The sequence below is a fragment of the Atta cephalotes genome (genome assembly GCF_000143395.1).
Source record: "Atta cephalotes unplaced genomic scaffold scaffold00026, whole genome shotgun sequence".
Taxonomy (NCBI): Eukaryota; Metazoa; Arthropoda; class Insecta; order Hymenoptera; family Formicidae; genus Atta; species Atta cephalotes.
In genome coordinates this window covers 1,921,000-1,940,224 of record NW_012130090.1, presented here as the reverse complement: position 1 = coordinate 1,940,224, position 19,225 = coordinate 1,921,000, and the positions used below count along the sequence as shown (strand labels likewise).

Sequence of the window (19,225 nt, the reverse complement as noted above, 5' to 3'; positions counted from 1 at the left end):
TCCCGCGTCGAAAAAACTGGTCATCTTTTGAGGCTATCCACGAATCGATCCAATTTTTTACTTTTTCATAAGACCGGAAGTGCTGGTCAGCCAGGCCGTGTGCCATTGATCGAAACAAGTGATAGTCAGAGGGAGCAACGGCTGGAGAATACGACGGATGGGGTAAGACTTCTCATTTCAACGTTTCCAAGTATGTCTTGACCACTTTCGCAATGGGATCGAGCATTGTCATGCTGCAAAATCACTTTATCGTGTCTCTCGTTGTATTGCGGCCGTTTGTCTTTCAATGCTCGGCTCAAACGCATCAATTGCGTTCAATACCGATCGCCTGTGATTGTTTCAGTCGGTTTTAACAATTCATAATACACTACGCCGAGCTGGTCCCACCAAATACAGAGCATGACCTTGAATATTCGGTTTGGCCGTCGACGTGGAAGCATGGCCGGGAACTCCCCATGATTTTCTGCGCTTGGGATTATCGTAATGAACCCATTTTTCGTCCCCAGTCACAATGCGATGCAGAAATCCCTTCCGTCTTTGCCTTTCAAGCAGCTGTTCACAAGCAAACAAATGCCGTTCAACATCTCTCGGCTTCAATTCGTACGGCATCCAATTTCCTTGCTTCTGAATCATTCCCATGGCTTTGAGGCGTTTTTAAATGACTTGTTGAGTCTCAATGATCGTGCCAATTCTTCTTGATTTTGACACGAGTCTTGCTCAAGTAATGCCTCCAATTCTGCATCTTCGAAAACCTTTTCTCTTCCATCGCTATGCCGGTCTTCGACGTCAAAATCACCGTTCTTGAAGCGTTGAAATCATTCACGACAAATTCTTTCACTAATAGCGGCCTCACCATAAGTATTTGAGAGCATTCGATGAGCCTCAGCCGCAGATTTCTTCATATTGAAGCAAAAAATTAAAACCTCCCGCAAATGACAAGAATTTGGCTCGTAAACTGATATTTTCAATCGAGAATAACTTTATGATGCAGACACAAATCGACTAATGTTTCTATGGGATTATGTTGACAGATGCCCAAGTTTATTGTATGACGTCTATGATCTATTTATTTCGACCACCACTTACCGCTAAAGCCATCTATATGAAAACGGTGGAAGCAAAGTTGTACACTTAATATTATACTTACCGAGGAGATGATTCCACCTCGTTCCATAACTGGAGCCTGTGGTTCGTCATCAACCATAAGATGACTTGAAATATAAACTTAAATGTTAGAAACATAAATTTGCTAAAATATTTGATACAAATAAAAAAGAAAAACTACTTACTCCCTCAACGGAATACTCGTAACGGATCTTTAATACATTCGACAAGTTGTTCATCGTTTGCGCCTCGATTCAAACTCAATATGAGGACGGAAATAATAAGTTTTTTTTCTAAAAAATCATACTAATACAACTGTCATTTTCACTTTCATTTAATCACATAAACGTGCAAAAATATTCTATCATCTAAATGGTAGAATATTCTTGCACGATTATAAAAATCACTCATAGTGCAAACTCTTCACTAGTTCACTATAATTCGAAACGACAAACGAATACTTCGCGGAGATGAAATTCGGTAAAGACTGACGCTGAAAAGCATCCTTTGCCATAGCGAGGTTATGGATAGATTTGCATATGAAATACTTAAGATCATAAATATTTGCAGAATATAACTCTAGATGTCACAAAAAATGCAGTAGATAACAAGGGCTCACATGTTAGAAAAAAATAGAACGCGATGATATCGGAGCGCAATGTGAAGAAAGGACGGAAGAAATGAATCAATAAAGTAAAAGTTCCTTTTTTTTATGATACAATTTTTTCAATACGGTTTTTTACTAGCGCATCGAGGTAAAGGATGAGGAGTAAAAGAAAATATATATGTAGTAATGTGAAAAAAATTGTTTTTATTCACATCTTATTACACTGATTTTTTGTACGTATTAAAAATTAAAGCTAATAGCTTGCAATCAACGAGCTGATGTCCATTAAAGATGCCGCTATCGCGTATAGCATTCTCAGACGTGATATTCACGTCTCACGTCTTGACATCAACCGTATTGATGAGTCGGACTAATCGTTCCAACATTATATCGATACACCCGTTAAAGTCAAACATATGGCGTAGCGTCGTTTCGATCATCGTAATGCGTACGGAAGAATACGAGCGTAGAATATCAGCGTGTAACTTTGACGATTAGATCCAATGCTTATAAAATTATCCTTGTATTCGTTTCGAATCTTGTAAATATTTTATCGCTGCTCGTAGTGGCTCTTTCACGTTTCGAGAAACAGTTCATGTCTGCGATGATCTCCTAGGGCGATCTCCACGTAACTCGGACCATTGATTCTAATTTCCAAAAATTTATAGCCCGTCAGGTCGTGACGCCTATTCAGTAAACGCACCGTACGATGTTCCACACTGTGGATATATATAAATAATGTTACAAAAACGTTTCTTTTGTGTATAGAATGAAACTTACATATTATATTTCTTCTTCACGTCATGCGCTACTTCCTTTGGCGAAGTATTTATATTTTTTCAACCGTTCGTACAAGCAAGTATATTTTTTCAACCGTTCGTACAAGCAGGCATCAATGATTGATGACTGAAGACTGATTGATTCGCGTAAATTGTACAATATATGATAATACTTCAGGACTCGAAGAGGGAAGACCTCCCTCTTTCCAAAAATTTTGAACGTGTCGCGACATGTTTTATCACGTCTTTCTACATTTTCTTTGTCACGAGTTTATATATACGTTCATGCATACATATATTACGAAGGGAAAAGAAATACATAATAAATATGTCAATGTATTTTTATTAACAAAATTCTTTTTGCAATTGGCAATCACTAGTTATATATTTTCAATACATTTTGTAACGCGCAATTCTTAACATGTTGTCCGCATCATATAGTAACATCTAGATTAGATAAAGGTTCCATGTCTTTGTAAACTGCATCCAAGGTCTCGATGTACATGCGTTCTCGCTTATCGTCCATAAGCAAGTTTTCTCAGTTCGAGATACTCGTAGCCTTAGCTGCCTAGCAAATAGCCCTTGCAGAAACGGGCATATAAGTTGTACAGAATCGTATATCTGTTTTTAACAAAATCCAGATTCAATTCATCATACGGATAACATTCCGAATTCAGGAAGAGTTTCGCATTGGATAATTTATAGTCGTCGAATCGATTTATATTCTCGGACATGACATTTTTTCGACCTTTTATATAGCGAAAATGATACAGCATGGCTAAGTAGCCATCTTAATGACCCACGAATGCTTGATTGTATTCTGCAAGAGCGAAAACTCAGTATCAGATCATATGAGCGAAGAGTCATGCTCAGATATCGTCAGCTCTCTAAAGCGCACAGCATCGACAACTTATTTATTTCGCTCAATAACACAACGTAAGCGTCAGCGACATGACCGAAAAAGCGTTCGACTAATACTAAGATTTTACAACATCTCTTCGAACTTTTTAAATTCACGCGCATTTACGGTTTGTAGAAACCGCAAACACATCTGTTCGCAGAACTCTGATCGCACATTTGGTAGGACGTGCGATTGTACTCTATCATCGTAGCAAACCGTTCCCAAAATATCGCACTAATTCCTTGGGAGGTCGAAGATTTCCGAAACTGTCAAAATATACAACGCGGTTGTTTCTCTTCACGTATGCTACTCAATGAGTATCAGATCCCGTCGTATCTCCCAGATTCACAATATTGCTTTCGTTTCGGCCCGCGCCGCTCATCAGTAACGTGTTACGCACGAAACGCTTCTAAACGCTTCTATACGCTTCTATACGTCTCGCGAGCTCGTTCAATTTGCATATTGGTAGTTGCGCCAGATGACATTCGTCTCTTTGGCGTTTTTTTTTCTTTGCTATGCCCTGTCCGCGTTTGTATGGGCCGAGATATAATCCGTGTCCATATACGGAGATACAGTCCGTGATCCTGCTCCATCGCGCGATCGTGATGTTGCAGCTCTTCGAGCTGACTTCGTGCGGCTTTACTGTTATTTACCGCTTTCGTCTGGCCACTCCGCCGAACAAGGACTCAACATTAGCAGAAACGGTAACGTACTGGTCTCGTTTCGCTGTTGGAAATATCCGCTTTTCTATCGCTTTTTTTCTCGTTTCTTCTTCTTGGGTTTCATGCCCATACCGATTTTGATCTTAATTTTCATCGCTGCTCAGACGACAGCAGCAGCGGCTCTCTTGCTCAGAATCGAATCGCTCGCAGTAATGCATTTCCTGCCTTCTCGGCTAGTACCTTGCCGCGTGTCTATCGGTGAGATTATTGTTGTGCGAATACGCGCAATGTCGTGTTTTTGGAACTATTTGAAACGCCGCGTTCAGCGGATTTATGCCCATGTCACCTCTGGCTAATCGCTTCGTAAGCCGAGTGTCCGCGCCGCAAAACTGATAGTTTGGAATGTGTCACTCGAAAGGAAGCGCGTTTATCGCTCGATTCAATAGACTGCCGTCTGATGCTGATATTCGTTATAGTATATAGATATAGATATTCCTTTATCTTAGATGCAGGACCGTCGATGTGCGTACTGCCACTACTGATTGTAGTGCTCGTCGCAACATCGAATCTCCGAATCTGCTTTCTGTTCCGAAAGTTTGTCCAAGACGTGTTCGATGTAGTCGCTGTACATGCGTTAGAGTACGATCTTCGGTATATATTACAACTGCTTGGCGCTCAAGTCTCAAATATCGGAAGGATGACACAGCGCGAGATACATTTTATTATTGCGCGACTCGTAGATTCGCGCGCCTTTAAATAGTCGTTCGAAACGCACAGTAGTATGAGCATTAATGCAGTATGAAATTCGTGCTGCAACCACTGACGATACGTGTTACGAATTGCGATGCGAAATCGCGAACGATGGGAGGCAGCGCGGAGAAGCGCAAGAACGGCGAAATACTGCCGCGTGCAAAATCGCGCTATATGCGCGATCATTTGCGGTCTATTGAATTGTGATAAAACCAACGTTCTCTCTAAATTTGTTCGAGAACTACGTACGAGTACGTTTCGAGAACGTGTACGTCTATTCGAAATCATTGCAAAAGCAAAGTATCGCTACCTTGAAAATTTGTTTACATTTACCGACGAAATCGATTACTTTACATTCTCCGATAACAGTCGTTCCGAGCGAGGCACGTCCAAATTCTATTTTTCTCTTTGATGATGTGGCATGCGACAAGCAGGATGCAGTGAAAAAATTTTTTTTTGGATCGCCTCGCAAACGTCGACTTCTATCTATGTCAGACACGTACGCGAGGATACTTGACAACGCAAACCTTCTGATTCTGTTCAAACAAGATGGTATCAACTTGAAACACGTTTACAATAATCATGAATATGTCACGACAAATTTTGCACGTTATGCCGCGACTGTTGGCAACAAAAATATGGATTCGCAGTGATAGACAAAGACAGTGCGCTCACAAATGGATACTACAGAAAAGGATTTAACGAGTTCGCGATATAACTTGACCAGTTGTCGATACTTAGCCAGAGATGAACATGGCAGATGTGGGCGAGCGTAAAAAAATCGCGAGGGCGCTCGAGAAGATGAGCGAATCGATCCATGCTCTGAAGATCAATAGAATCGAGGAGAGCATTGGACATTTTAAATTTCTTATCGAGCTGCTGCGACTTTTCATCGACAGCCCTGGCATGCGTGCGACAAAGAGAGTCGCGTGACGAAGATGCAACGTTTGCTCCTAAACGTGAGAGAAAAGAGGAAGAAGAACAAGAAGAAGGAGAAGAAGTAAGATGTTCGAGCGTTCCACGATTCTACAGAAATCCAAATCGCACGATCGTATACAACCGATAACCTGCATGACAAAATCATACTGATAGAGTCATTGGAGAACGTTTTCGAAACGAAAGAAGACTTGCTAGCGATGAAGGTTCAAAATCAATTGCAAACGTCAGAAGGTCGAGAGGCGTTATGAGCCAGCTTGGGCTCGCTAGATCGAAAAGTCGAGGCTGTTCTGTGGAGAGCGCAAGATAAAGAGAGTGGGATAGATCACGTATGGCGTTTACCTACACAAGAATGGGCTGATGTTTGGCAATAAATGTTTCGACGTGAATGACATAGATAACATAATTATCGACAACATACGATATGTCAGTATACCCAATCTTTACGAGTTGATTTTCAAAAGAATTCCCGACTATGTTTTCTACATGGAAAACGATAGGCACAGGTAAAAGATCTGTTGATGATGAACGTGCACAAGTACCATTCGCAGCGTCGATTATTGAGCAACCGGAGATACAAGTATAAACACGTAATTACATTGATGTCGATCACACCCAAGAAACAGAAGAAATATAGAAAGATACTATTTCACGCAATGACATTTAATGATAACGCGATCGATTACGTGCATACTGGAATGATCCCAAGCTGGTGAATTGTCTACGACACTTGTTCGACACTTCGCACCGAGCAGACAATAATGCTCACAACAACGAGATGCTGTCGATCATCGAGGAACTTCGCGAAGCTGGTCTTATTATAAATTAAATCGCGCATCCATAAAACGAGTCAGTTGAGTGACACCAACGAGGAGAAATACAATATTTTCTTGTACCCTGTATTACACACCGAATCAAAAAGAAATGTGATGAAAAAAGAGAAAAAATTAGCTCCGAGAGACATCAGATCGTACGCAGTCTGGAAATACAACGATCTGTGGCAGGATATCGTTGAGATGTGCCCTCAGGCTTCAACAGAGGTTACCATTACATACTTATTGTCATTGATGTGTTGAGCAAGTACGCGTGAGCCGTACTACTCAAGAGCAAGGTTGGGAACGAGACGGCTAATGCTATTGCTGAGATCGTTTGAGAGAGTGAAAGATGTCCGAAAAATTTATAAACGGGGAGTTTTACAACGCTGATGTGCAGAAAATCTTAAAAAAATACGATGTTAATCATTATTCCGTATTCGACGTTGAAAGCGTCAATAGTCGAGCGGTTTTCAATTGCACGCTCAAGAACGACATGTGGAAGATGTTTATGTTCAATGGCAATTACAAGTGGGTCGACGAGCTGCTGCATCTCGTGTCAGATTACAACGCATGCAAGCATCCATCGACATACAACCTGCTGACGTAACTGCCGCGATCGCTGAAAAACTCTTGGGTACAGTGTACAGCGCGTAAAAATTTCTTGTGCTCCTTTCTGATGAGTTATGATCTCACAAGATGGAATAGATTTTTATCCATGCAAATTGTCCGACACTGTCATCGCGTGAATCTTGCATGTACAGCACGTTGACATGTTTCTCCTTCTTGTCACTAATGAATTGTAATTGTAGAGAAAGGATTTGTTTATTCTCGATGCTATACGTTAATCAACACGTTATTCAAACGTTCAAATCTGGAAATATCTTTTAAAATCATTGGTAATTCGATACCCGCGAGATTCAACACTGTCGTATAATGCGGATACGATGACTTTCGTTCTGTATATTTTTCAGCTGAGCGATGACCACCGACTACGCGAAGCACGCATTGTCCATCATACGCACACTTACCGCTCGTTTCGTCGCTATTTCCCGTGGCACTTTGATTTGACATCTCGCATGTATGGGATTTAATTTGTTCACATTGATAGTCAAATTCAATATACGTGACAATGTCCACTCACTATTGCGTTCCTGGAACTCTTCGAGTGACGTCAATGTAGGCTCGATGACGTGCTGCTCGTACCATTCGCGCAAATCGGTGTATCGATATATCCCAATATTCTTAGTGTTTATTTATTGTATTTATTTACTCTTAATGTCACGCTTGTTGTTCATCACAAACTCACTGTTGAACACAGTGTTCACTTTCACACTACCGTGTCTTTCTATGCGTCTCGCACATGCTCGAGCACCATTTCTCTCGCGTCTTCCAAAAACCGTCACAATTTAAAATCCGCGTTGATCATAGCGCCCGTCAATATATGGCTTTCAAATGCGACGTCAATCTCTCGCCAGACGAGAGATCTTTCATTGCGATTCGCGTACCCACCACCAACGTGCATGAAACGTCACTCTAATTATATCTTTGCATCTGCGAGTCGCGCGATCCTCTTCACGACGGATTGTCTGTGTCCAACGGCGAGGCGCGAAGCTTAGCGACATCAAAGTTCTTCGAGCCGCTCGATGTACTCGTCGCATCGTTTCCACGCGAAAGACTCCACCAGAATAGCGACCTGACCGCACTGCTCCAGCTTCGCGTTCCACTTGTCTTTTTTTTACAGTTTTTAGATCACGTCGCACTTTTCTACGGAACACATGATTCGTTCACATACGTTACAGCACCGCGATATAGAATGTCATAATGTTATAACACTTTGTCATTATATTTTTTTGTGAAAATGCACTGTTCACATTCAAAGCATTGATCGTCGCATCTATTAAAAAACAGTTTTAGCTCAAGATTCTTATCGAGATCACGAAACTCCACATATTGTCTATAATCAGCAGTTCGACGCACTTTTCATTATTCGCAGTAATCTTAATACACATGCACCAAAGCTGGCTCTTATCTGCGCTTTTCTTCGCCCAATAATAATCGTCCTATTACATTGACATTTCTGTTTCACCAATGTCTCTTTTCATACCCATCGTCCTCGTAACATTTGTCTCTAGGTACACTTTCTGTCGCGCGAGTAAAGACCACTCAAAAACAGGCTCTCTAACTATTCCATGTTTCGCATCGTATATCTACAATAATTCTCGATCGTATAGGAATTACACCAGCGATATTCGTCTCTCTTTTGTGAATTACCGAGAACATATAGCACATCATCTACATTACAGTCTTTTCACATATTTTCTACGTCTCGCTCACAATATTGTTCACAATATATTTTTTTTTCAATATGTACAGAATGGGCACTTGTTGCACGGAAATATAGTGTACATTGGCATTTTGCAATTCGTACAAGACCGACCGTCTAGCACATCAATATAATTGATATCATGCTTCCTTATAAGATACATTCCCACATCGGTGTCAGCCAAATGGATCATGCACATAGTTAAAGCATCGTTGTATAGTAGCACTGGATTATGCAGTGTTTAGTATGATTGTTCACGGATTTCTGGAGAGGGCACAAATTTCTCTGCATGATCCGTATCGTGCTCGCTCGAATCACTAGCATAATCAGTATCGTTGGATAATACTTTTTTGGAATCTTGGTCCATTATTCCCTCAAAATCTACTTCCATTTCTTCGTCTCTAATGTTCGTGAACTGTTCCGGATCCATACTTCTAATATACTCGACTATGTTGGCTATGTTCTCAACGTTCATACGATGCCATACTTTTTCTATTATTCTTATTGATTTTGACCGATTCATCTTCCAGGATACCAACTGTGGAACTGAGCGCTTATAACTCATTATATATTTAATTTGTGATTTCTTTGTTTCCCTTTGCTTATTGGGTCACACTTTCTTTAAAAGTAGATAAGGCAGCATCGCAAGCGGTTCTAGTTTATATTTTTCACACATCATTGGTACGTTTATATAAACAGCATCAACACTTCTCTTAATGTGTCGCAATGCCATCGATTTCTTCCCAGAAAAAATCATTATCGACATTTTTTCGAAGAAAGAAAATTTAAGAACTGTGGAACGCACTGTGATTTTATACTTTTCACTGGAGCACCACTTTCATTTTACTTAGAAGAGTTATGTTTAGTTTAGCAGCTGAAACTCGGCGCTTCTCTTAGCGCGTCGCGACATGTTACCGATCTGACAGTGTATATAAACAACATATAACTTTTTTTCATTCAATAAACTTCGATTACGAGCGATAAGATATGGATCGAATAAAAGAATATGTCGAAAATCGATCGAGCGCAAGGAGTATTCCTTGTCATTAAGTCTGCTAAATTCATCATCGAAGGAAAAAACGAGATATTGGGAATGTCCTGATCAAAAGCATTAAAATCGCCAACGTGTTCCTCATCATCAACATCATCAATGCTAAAATATAAACCATAAAGTATCGCACTTACAGTGACTAGTGTTAATGCATTTTGTTCTCTGCTGAAAAAGTGAATAGTGGTCAGTTTTTCGTTCTCTTTTTCCAGAAAGCGCTGCTAGCGATGTTCGAGCCACCATTCTTTATTACATTTTTTTTCATTCAAACGCTATCGATCGCGAAAAAAAATATAATAAGAATGAGAAAAAATCAGTATAATAAATGATAATCAATGTAATAAGTGATAATCAATGTAATAATGTAAATAAAAAAATTTTTTTGTTTCAATCGACCGAGGTCCTACATTTATTAAACATCGATGCCGACCGGAAACCTTCCCTGCGTCTTTCCCTTCCTTCCCCGCACCTACGAGTACCTCCCGCGCCCCGTCCTTTTTAGTCGCATAAGTTAGAATCGTCCAATTACAGTTACTCTTCCAATTTATTATACTAATGCGAGAATTCTGCGCTTAAGAGACCGTTGATTAATCGAATTTGAATTCGCTCTAGTTTCATGGAGGCTCGTATTTACATTTAAAAAAAAGAATGTCCTTCTGTGTTTTTTTGATACTTAGTCCTTTACTTCTAGGAATCAGATGCTTGAAGCAATCTGATTGGTGAAGATTTTAATTAGTTTTATCTAAGTCCGGATGTGCGCGTGCAACGTCAAATACTGATAAAAAAGGTTGCTCTGTAAGAGATTTATTTGGCAACGATTGACCTTCTGACCTTGTGATTTTAGTTAACTCTGAAATCTATTAAAAGTTAAATTTGTTAACCAAATTAAAATTTAATTATTTTGATTATAATTGTCAATATATTGATACAAAAGGACATTCTGTAAGGGATTAATTCGGCAATGATAGACCTTTTGGCCTTGTGTTTTGGCTAACTCTGAGACCTATCAATTAAATTTGTCAATCATTAAAATTTAATTATATTTGATTATAATTATCAGTATTTGATTTGCTGTGTAATTTAAAATTGTTTGTTTCTAGTTACGCAGAAGGAATAGTTTGCATTGAATTTTCCATAAAAGAAAAGAATCATGGAATCCTCCGGACGTAACAATATAAAGACAATTATATATTAGCTTAAAAGGCGGTATAGCAATAAAAAGACGATTATTCTTGTCAAATATTTGCTATGAGATTCTCACAATTAAAGATAACTTGATCTCAAACTTATATTAATATATGCGTGCGTGCGTGCGCGTGTATATGTGCACACGCTATTTTTCTTACTTATTAAATTACTTATTAAATTATATTTATTTGATAATTTTTAAATATTCTTTCTGAATTTTTTTAAATCTGATCATTAAACAAAACCTGGAACTATATTTTTTTTATATAGAAATAATTTATATTAAAAATTGAAGGAAACTTTAGAGATAACATCCATCGTGTTCTAAAACAGATTTTTACCAATGGATGTGTCATAAACTGCTTTTTATAAAAAGGTATTTAATAGAAAAGTATAGGAACCATTTTCAGTTAGAAAATTTATAGTTTGTAATAATTATACCTAAATGATATGTAAACAATGTTGCTAAATCATAAATTAAAAATATATTGTATTATTTTTATTAATTTTATATTAATTTTGTTTTAAGGAATGATTACTTCGCATTATACGACACTCACGGAAACGGAAAAACGAGAGCTGCAATATTGCAGCTGAATGGTTTTATTTCACTAAATAGCATCAAAAAGAGCAGAAAAGGGAAAAAACAAAGAGCATCAAAGAAAAGAAAAGACAATGGAAAACAAAGAAAAGGAAGAGAATAAAGAGAATTAAAACTCATTAACAAAATCTTATTCAAATCGAGATCTCTTATTATGATAAAATTTTTTTTATTTAGCTTACATTTTTAATTCATAAATACTTAAGTTTTAAGTTTTCAAGAAATCTTTATATATAATAATTGTAATTTTAGAAAAGTTTGATTCTTTATAGGGTTACTGTGAAAATTTCACACAGTGTTCATTAGTTTCTTTGTCGATCGTGTGAAGCAACCAACTTTTAGTTCCATCATGATGTAGACTCACATTTTTGCAATTGTAGTTTCCAATTCGCAAAATTCCATGAATTAATTCCGCAAGCGTATTTCATCAAATCTGATAATTGAAACGCTTCTAGCAGTAAATTAAAAATAATTAGCCCACAATGAACGCTTCTGACATTTCTTTATAACTAGTCAAAGCATGATTTAAGGCTGTGGCATTTTGTTATACTTAGGCAGCCCACGATTAACGCCTTCTGACATTTGTCAACAATGCCTCTGACATTTGTTAAAAACTAGATTGCATGAACATAAATCAGATATAAAGGAAAAGACGGATTCACCATCTGTTATTACTAACCATAGAATCAATTGCGAACCACAAATATAATTGAGATAAAGTGAGAATTTTTGATAGTGAGCCGTCTTATAACAAACGATTAATATCTAAGATGTCCACATAGAAAAGCAAAAACAAGGTCTAAATAAGCAAAACGGTTACATGAATTACACAATTGTTACATGAATTATTTCTTTATTATATAATCCTTTTTCTTCTCTTAGTTCTTCTTCTTCCCCCTTTTTCTCAGTTATCTTCTCTCTATTAGTTCCTATTCCCTCACTTGTTAATTATAACGTTTTCGTCATTTCGTAATATTTCAGACAATAAAGACCTTTTATCGCAATCTGCTTCATATTATATATTTTTATATTCCGATTGAACTTATATTTTAATTTTTATATATTAACTGAGCTTATATTTTAACTTTGGACTTTGCAACTTGTTTTACATATTTTAAAATAATGTTTATTAGTTCTACTTATTATACTATCCATTATTTCTGCTTTTATAAAATTTATACTTATTGTTTCTTGATTTTTATATTCTCATATTATTATTTTGATTATTTTTTTTGTTCCAAGTAGTTTTCGACTTTATTATTGATATTTTAATTATGACACAATTGTAACAAGCGTTAACTTTCTGCATACACATTATTACTGTTAATGGAACATGCTACAACATCCATGATGCGCAGAAGAACATTTCGGACTTATCTTGATAACCATATGATAAGATCCAGCGATTTTATGTCTGTTTATTACTATTCTTTATTTTTAAGCCATCTATAATTAAAATTTTATTTTAATTAAACTGTTCAGAATTTGAATTCAATAATTATATTATTTTGTGTCTAATATTAAGAATGACTCAATTGAGATCGAATATAGCTTTATTTTTGCAGCTTTATTTTTATTTAATTTTATTTTCTTCGCATCGTTTTTCTTTTGGCTGGCTTCGACATAATTTCATTTAACTTTTGTACTGAAAAAAATTTAGTTGATAATTTCATAATGTTTGCAAAAGAAAAAATGTTTGAAAATTAAAAAAGCAAATTATTCTAATAAATTTTATTAATGTAAGTTACAAACATTTAAAAAATGGCATTTACACATTAAAAACATGTTTTTTTATTAATTATGAACTTTAAAATTTTTAATGAATTTTAAAATAATTTTATGATATGATTTTTATTAAGATGTAAAAAATTTACAAATTCCTAAAACACCTTTACATTTTGATAACTCAATGTTTTATTATAGCTTACATCGTAGGTTATGTTGAATATTTTTATATGAACATTTTTAATTTAATTTAATATTTCAATAAATGGTTAATATTTCAATAAATGTTACAATTAAAAAGCATAAAAAACATTATATATAATAATACTTACATCAAAATGATATTCACAACAAAAATAATTTCATGTTTCCTAGTTCATCAATACAATATGCACTTTAAAACTACATTTTTTTTCGCATTTTCAGCTTGAGGCACATAAAAGAACGATCTTTCCAGTGTTTTAATTGTTATGCTTTTACAAAAGTACAAAACACATTTTGTATATGTTTTCTTTGCTCTTAATAATATATAAATTAATTTCTTACTGAATAGTTGTGGTTTCGTTGTTACAGTATGACGTCACAGCGCGTTTGGGAGGATTCGGTCGTATCCGGATCGTCTTCGGCATTTCAAATAATGCAATATTTTATTATTTATTTTCTTGTACAATTTGTGTTAAAAAATTATTTAAAAATTACATTTAAAAAATATATATATATATAAATTATAATATTTTTCAAAAATTATGCAAATATCTTTATTTAAAATAGATGCAGATGTCTGTTTAGAAACTCAGTGTCTGTAAGTTAATGCCATTGTCGCTTAATGTGTATCTGTCATCTTGGATATTAATTGCTTACAGTTTCACTTGATATCTAATCTTTCTATGTCGCTCTAATTAAAGTCGTGATTATAATGCAATCTATGTTCAGTTATTACTGACTCATATTTGTGTTTCTTCAGATATGATTTCTGTTTCGCAGATATTTTGGTCTTTAACCGTCTAAAATTTGTCCAACATAGATTACATTACAACTTAAACTTCATTACACTTAATTTTATAAACTTCATTCTTATTTGATAATTTAGAGATAGGATCCTTATAACATTTTTTATAACGTTTTTATAGTGTTATTTAGCTTATTGCTGAAGAATGAGAGCTTGGTTTTCATATTTTTGGCAATGTTCTTATATTTGTCCGAAATCTGATCTATGTATGGCATTACGAACTAAGATATTTTTTCTTTACCTTGAAATGTAAATCCACCTTTTGTCAAAAACTGTAATAACTAAAGCAGTTGGAATATTAGTAAATAAGGATATTACGTCTAGTGAGACTAAATTATAATCCGGAAACCGTTGGAGCCGTCTCCCGATTTTGATGGATTTTAGATGTGTTATAGAATATAAAAATCTGTAAAAGACAGTTCCGATAGTTTCCTCGTTATCTTTGAGTTTTTTAACAAGATCAAAGCTACCATATTATTAATAAAATTTGGAGCTTTAGGAACACTCTTGATAATCATTTCAGAAAGGTACATTATATAACGAACTGTCAATGAAGAAATAATAATCCGAATGGGCAATTCGGTTTGTGAACTTTTGGTAATGCAAGCTTTTGGAAGATTATCGTCGCTATAATATAATTTTTTGTATGTAGAAATAAAATTTATTCTATCTCGCAAGTAAGTTTTTCAATTTATTAATAATTTTGGTTATCGGATCTTTATCAATTTTCAAGTATGTGAAGGAATCTAATAACATTAGATTTTTTTTGCAAAGTATGAATCTTTAAAGCCACTGTTATAGTGATCCTTGTCAGCCTTAATATAATAATAAAAATCACATTACGATTATCACGTAAAGTGATAGTATATTTATGATAGTATATTTAAAAATCTTAAGAACATGAAAACATGTATTGAGTATATATTAACAAAGAAATAACTTTAATATGATATAATAATATCTAATAATTTTTAAATTTTTTGCATAATATTTTGCTCATTCTCTCTTTCAAAATGATACACTTGAACACGTTAAAAATCCGGCCGAACATCCTCGAACGCCCTAAAAAAAGAGTCCGGAAAAAATTGAACGTTTGGTCATCCTATTTATGTGTGACAGTGTCACAGACTCAATAATTTCCGACTCCCTCGCTTGCTCCCAAATTCCAAAAGTAGTAAAAAAAGGTACATATCGAAAACCCGCTCGGACGTTCCCGGATGCATGAAAAGAATACATATCCGAGAAAAAGAGTAAGGACGGATGGTCACTCTAGCTACACTATGAAACTAAACTGCGTTCCAACAAATATCTTACACACTGGAACACAGTGTTGTCGTGGGTCAAAAAATAATTTCATTAAATCCTTATTTCAAAATTCACTAAAAAGCTCCAAAATTATTTTCACCAAATGTATGAAAGACTAAAAAAAAGAAGAAATAAAACAAAGTGAATATACTTTTGCAATCTCTGTTGACAGTACGGTTGCTCTTCAATAAATAAATGCCATCGTTTGCAATTTATATACAGATATATTAACTGTTGCACTATATAATTAAATTAATAAAAGCCGGTTGTTCCATTCAGTAAATTTTACGTGTTAAATAAGTCTCTGGCAATGCGATTGAATGATTTTGCTATAATACTTATCTTATGCATAAAATTTGCCAAAAGGTGGAACAAGTGGCCCTAATATATAACAAGATTATAACAATCTCTCTCCATGTACCATTATTATCTATATTTTTTAAAAAATAACTATTAGACTAATTATAGAATTATTGACAAACAACTCATTACACTTTAGTCTGTGAAATTTAAAATGAAATCTATATATAAATTATGTAACTAGATTGACTGCGTTCAGCTAAAAAACGCAACTTTAAGATTCCTGATTGCTTTTTTTTTATGTTAATATAAACTAATAAGAAATTGAAAACAAGAATAAAAGGAATAGAAGACGCCGATATGAAAATTCACCAAATAAAGAAGTAATTCACTGAATCATCAAAAGATCTTAAAAATCACTAAATTAGTGAAAAATCACAAAAAAACAGCAAGTGTGTCCTAAATGAAAAACACCCTTATTACAAGCGATCAGCTGCGGGCCCAATATTCCCAATTTTGATTGGTGACCGCTTAGCTAATCATCAAGTGAAACTCATTTTAGCTTCTCTGATAATATAGCTGTAATCAGAAGCCAATTAGAGGATTGCATTAATATCTCAAAACATTATTTAAGAAAAATTCTTAAAATAAGAATAGCCTATGAATATTGCCTTATATTTTTTATATCTAGGAATCTCTTAAATTAAAAAAAATTTTTTTGAAAATTGTGATTAAGCATTTTAGAAATGATCTTTCCTCCGTGAATTCGCTAGAAGCTTAATAATAGAAGATTCCATAAAATGAAATTGATTGTACAATGGTAAATTGTAAAATCAGACACATATATTCATCTTTGTTTACAGACGCTTAAAGAGCGTGCAGCAGAGATTGCAGCGCAGAAAGAGGCGTTCGCTATACAGAAGAGGGTCGCAGGCAACGAGTGCTCGGAGCTGCGTACTGTTATTACTGATAGAAAAAGCAGGATACGGCAGTTGCAGATGCGATATGACAGCAGCGTCGCGACAATAGGTACTACCGTGGATGGGGCGCCGATGAGCACCGCATACTTAAAGATACAAAGTGCTCAAGAGCGATACATACTGCGAGAACAAGGCGACAAGTTGGACGAAACAATCAGACGAACAGAGCAGGAAATACGTAGTATGGAAAACACATTGCGTGTAGTAAACGTATGTAACGACAAATATAGGGACAGTATGAGCACGGTTAATCAAGATGGACCTGAATGGACGGAACAAAACAGACTCGATGAGCAGATGCATAATGCACAACAGAAGCTATTACAAAAACAAACGCAACTGCAACGATTGTTTGATAAATTACAGGTATATTTGTACATATCCTATCAATACATAGGTATATTCGTACATATCCTATCAATACACAAATCAATTAAAATTAATATGTAACACTGTGTGTTATATTACATTGTTGAGTGCAAAATTTTAACATTGATATTATGTTAATTTATGTTGACTTTTAATTTATATCGACTTGGTAGGAGAACTTTTCGTACTTATCAAAAAATTGATATAAAAGAACATAAAATGGTATTTATCAGATTAGTAAGAAATAAAAACTATATGCATTTGTACAAAGAGATGATAGCAACAGAAAATAAAAAGTACGACAAAATTATTTTTAGTAGATTTGTTTAGTTATATATTATTTTTATAGCATAAAAAAATCTATATTTTTCTATTGCAAATAATGCATGTATTAAATGTTTAACGTGCAAAATATAAAATTAAACGAGTAAATTTAATTGATAGCAATAAAATATAGAAAATTAATATTTCAATTTTATCTGGCAGAAAACGCAGAATGATTATATTCAATTGCTCAACGATATCGAAAAAAGCAAAGAAGAAAAGGAAAATAAAGAACATTATTTATCAGGTATTGAGAAACAAACGGCAGAACAAGAAGAGAAGATATCCAGAGCCAATAAGAGCCTTCGTAAGGTACAGAAGGATATAAATTTATATATTTCTAAAAGAGACGACGCTGTGCTTTTGCAACAGGTAGGTAATGATGAAGATCTGCTATTAAATCATGCTCTTAGTCGATTTTATCTCGAGATGCTTCCCTGCAGAAAGAAGTGGAATTGCGAGAACTTCAAGAACAAAACGCCCTAATTCTTCAAGATATCGCGGAGTTCACGATTCGTCATGTAGAAGCTGAAGCGTACATTAAGAAATTGCTGATAGCAAAGAACATCGAGTTACCATATTTTCCTTCATCAATTAAATCACCTTGTGACAGTTCTGCAGGCATGATAGATCATTTGAAGAGTACGAGTCGCATAAGTGCCTTTACATCATCAAGGGAGAGTATCAGTAGCATAATTAAAATTGAGCCGCAATTTGAGGAACGTACGTACATTAAGAAAGTATTGTTGTGATAGTTCTTTAGGGGATGCTGGAGTGACGGCCGAACTTGATCGCTGTCAATAATAGTACAGGTTTTTTAAAATTTCAAATAAAAAAATCAATAATAATGATATCTTTAATTCATTTCTTTATTTGTTTCACTCAAATGCATCTGTCCTTAATTAACATATTATAACGCTATCTCTTGCAAGATTGAATACCTACTATTAAACACATTATTGCTTTATTTATTCCGAGTCTTCGCTCATCGTTCGTATACACATAATTTACAGATTAATAGAAATCTTTCTTTTTAAACTTTTACCTTTAGTTTCATAAACTCATTGTCGTTTATGCATGTACAATAAAACATTGGGTACTGAAATGTCGTTTTGATCCATATGAGTTATAAGAGCTACTTTTGTATTAAGATCTACGTTAAGTGACAATTTTATGAGTTAAAAAATGTATGTTTTTAACTTTTTTTATTTTAATATTTATTTTAAAGTTTACTGCAGCACCTCCCAATTTTGCGTCTACTTTAATTTTATAAAAGGATTTTTGATTCCGTTCAGTAAATTCGAAGATTTATATCGATCTGCAATGTCCCGACAAGGGACATTTGGTCACTACAGTATCCCCTTAAATATCATGTTTTATTTAGAATTATATCATCAAAGCAATTAGGAAAAAAGAACATTTTTATTAATTTCTGATGATTGATTTTTTAAAACGTTGAATTTATCAAATTAAAATCATTTAAATCGTAATAATAATTA

At 34.9% G+C, this 19,225-nt stretch overlaps 1 protein-coding gene across 1 annotated transcript in view; it reads left to right on the top strand.

Annotated features, from left to right (window-relative positions):
• Window positions 1-18,478, top strand: part of LOC105620446 (coiled-coil domain-containing protein 39) — a 121,200-nt gene extending 102,722 nt beyond the window's left edge. Inside the window, exons 8-10 of the mRNA XM_012201937.1 lie at window positions 16,917-17,399; window positions 17,889-18,098; window positions 18,170-18,478. Coding sequence (XP_012057327.1) covers window positions 16,917-17,399; window positions 17,889-18,098; window positions 18,170-18,478 — 1,002 coding nt within the window. The remainder of the gene's footprint in view (window positions 1-16,916; window positions 17,400-17,888; window positions 18,099-18,169) is intronic.
• The last annotated feature ends 747 nt before the right edge of the window (window positions 18,479-19,225 follow it).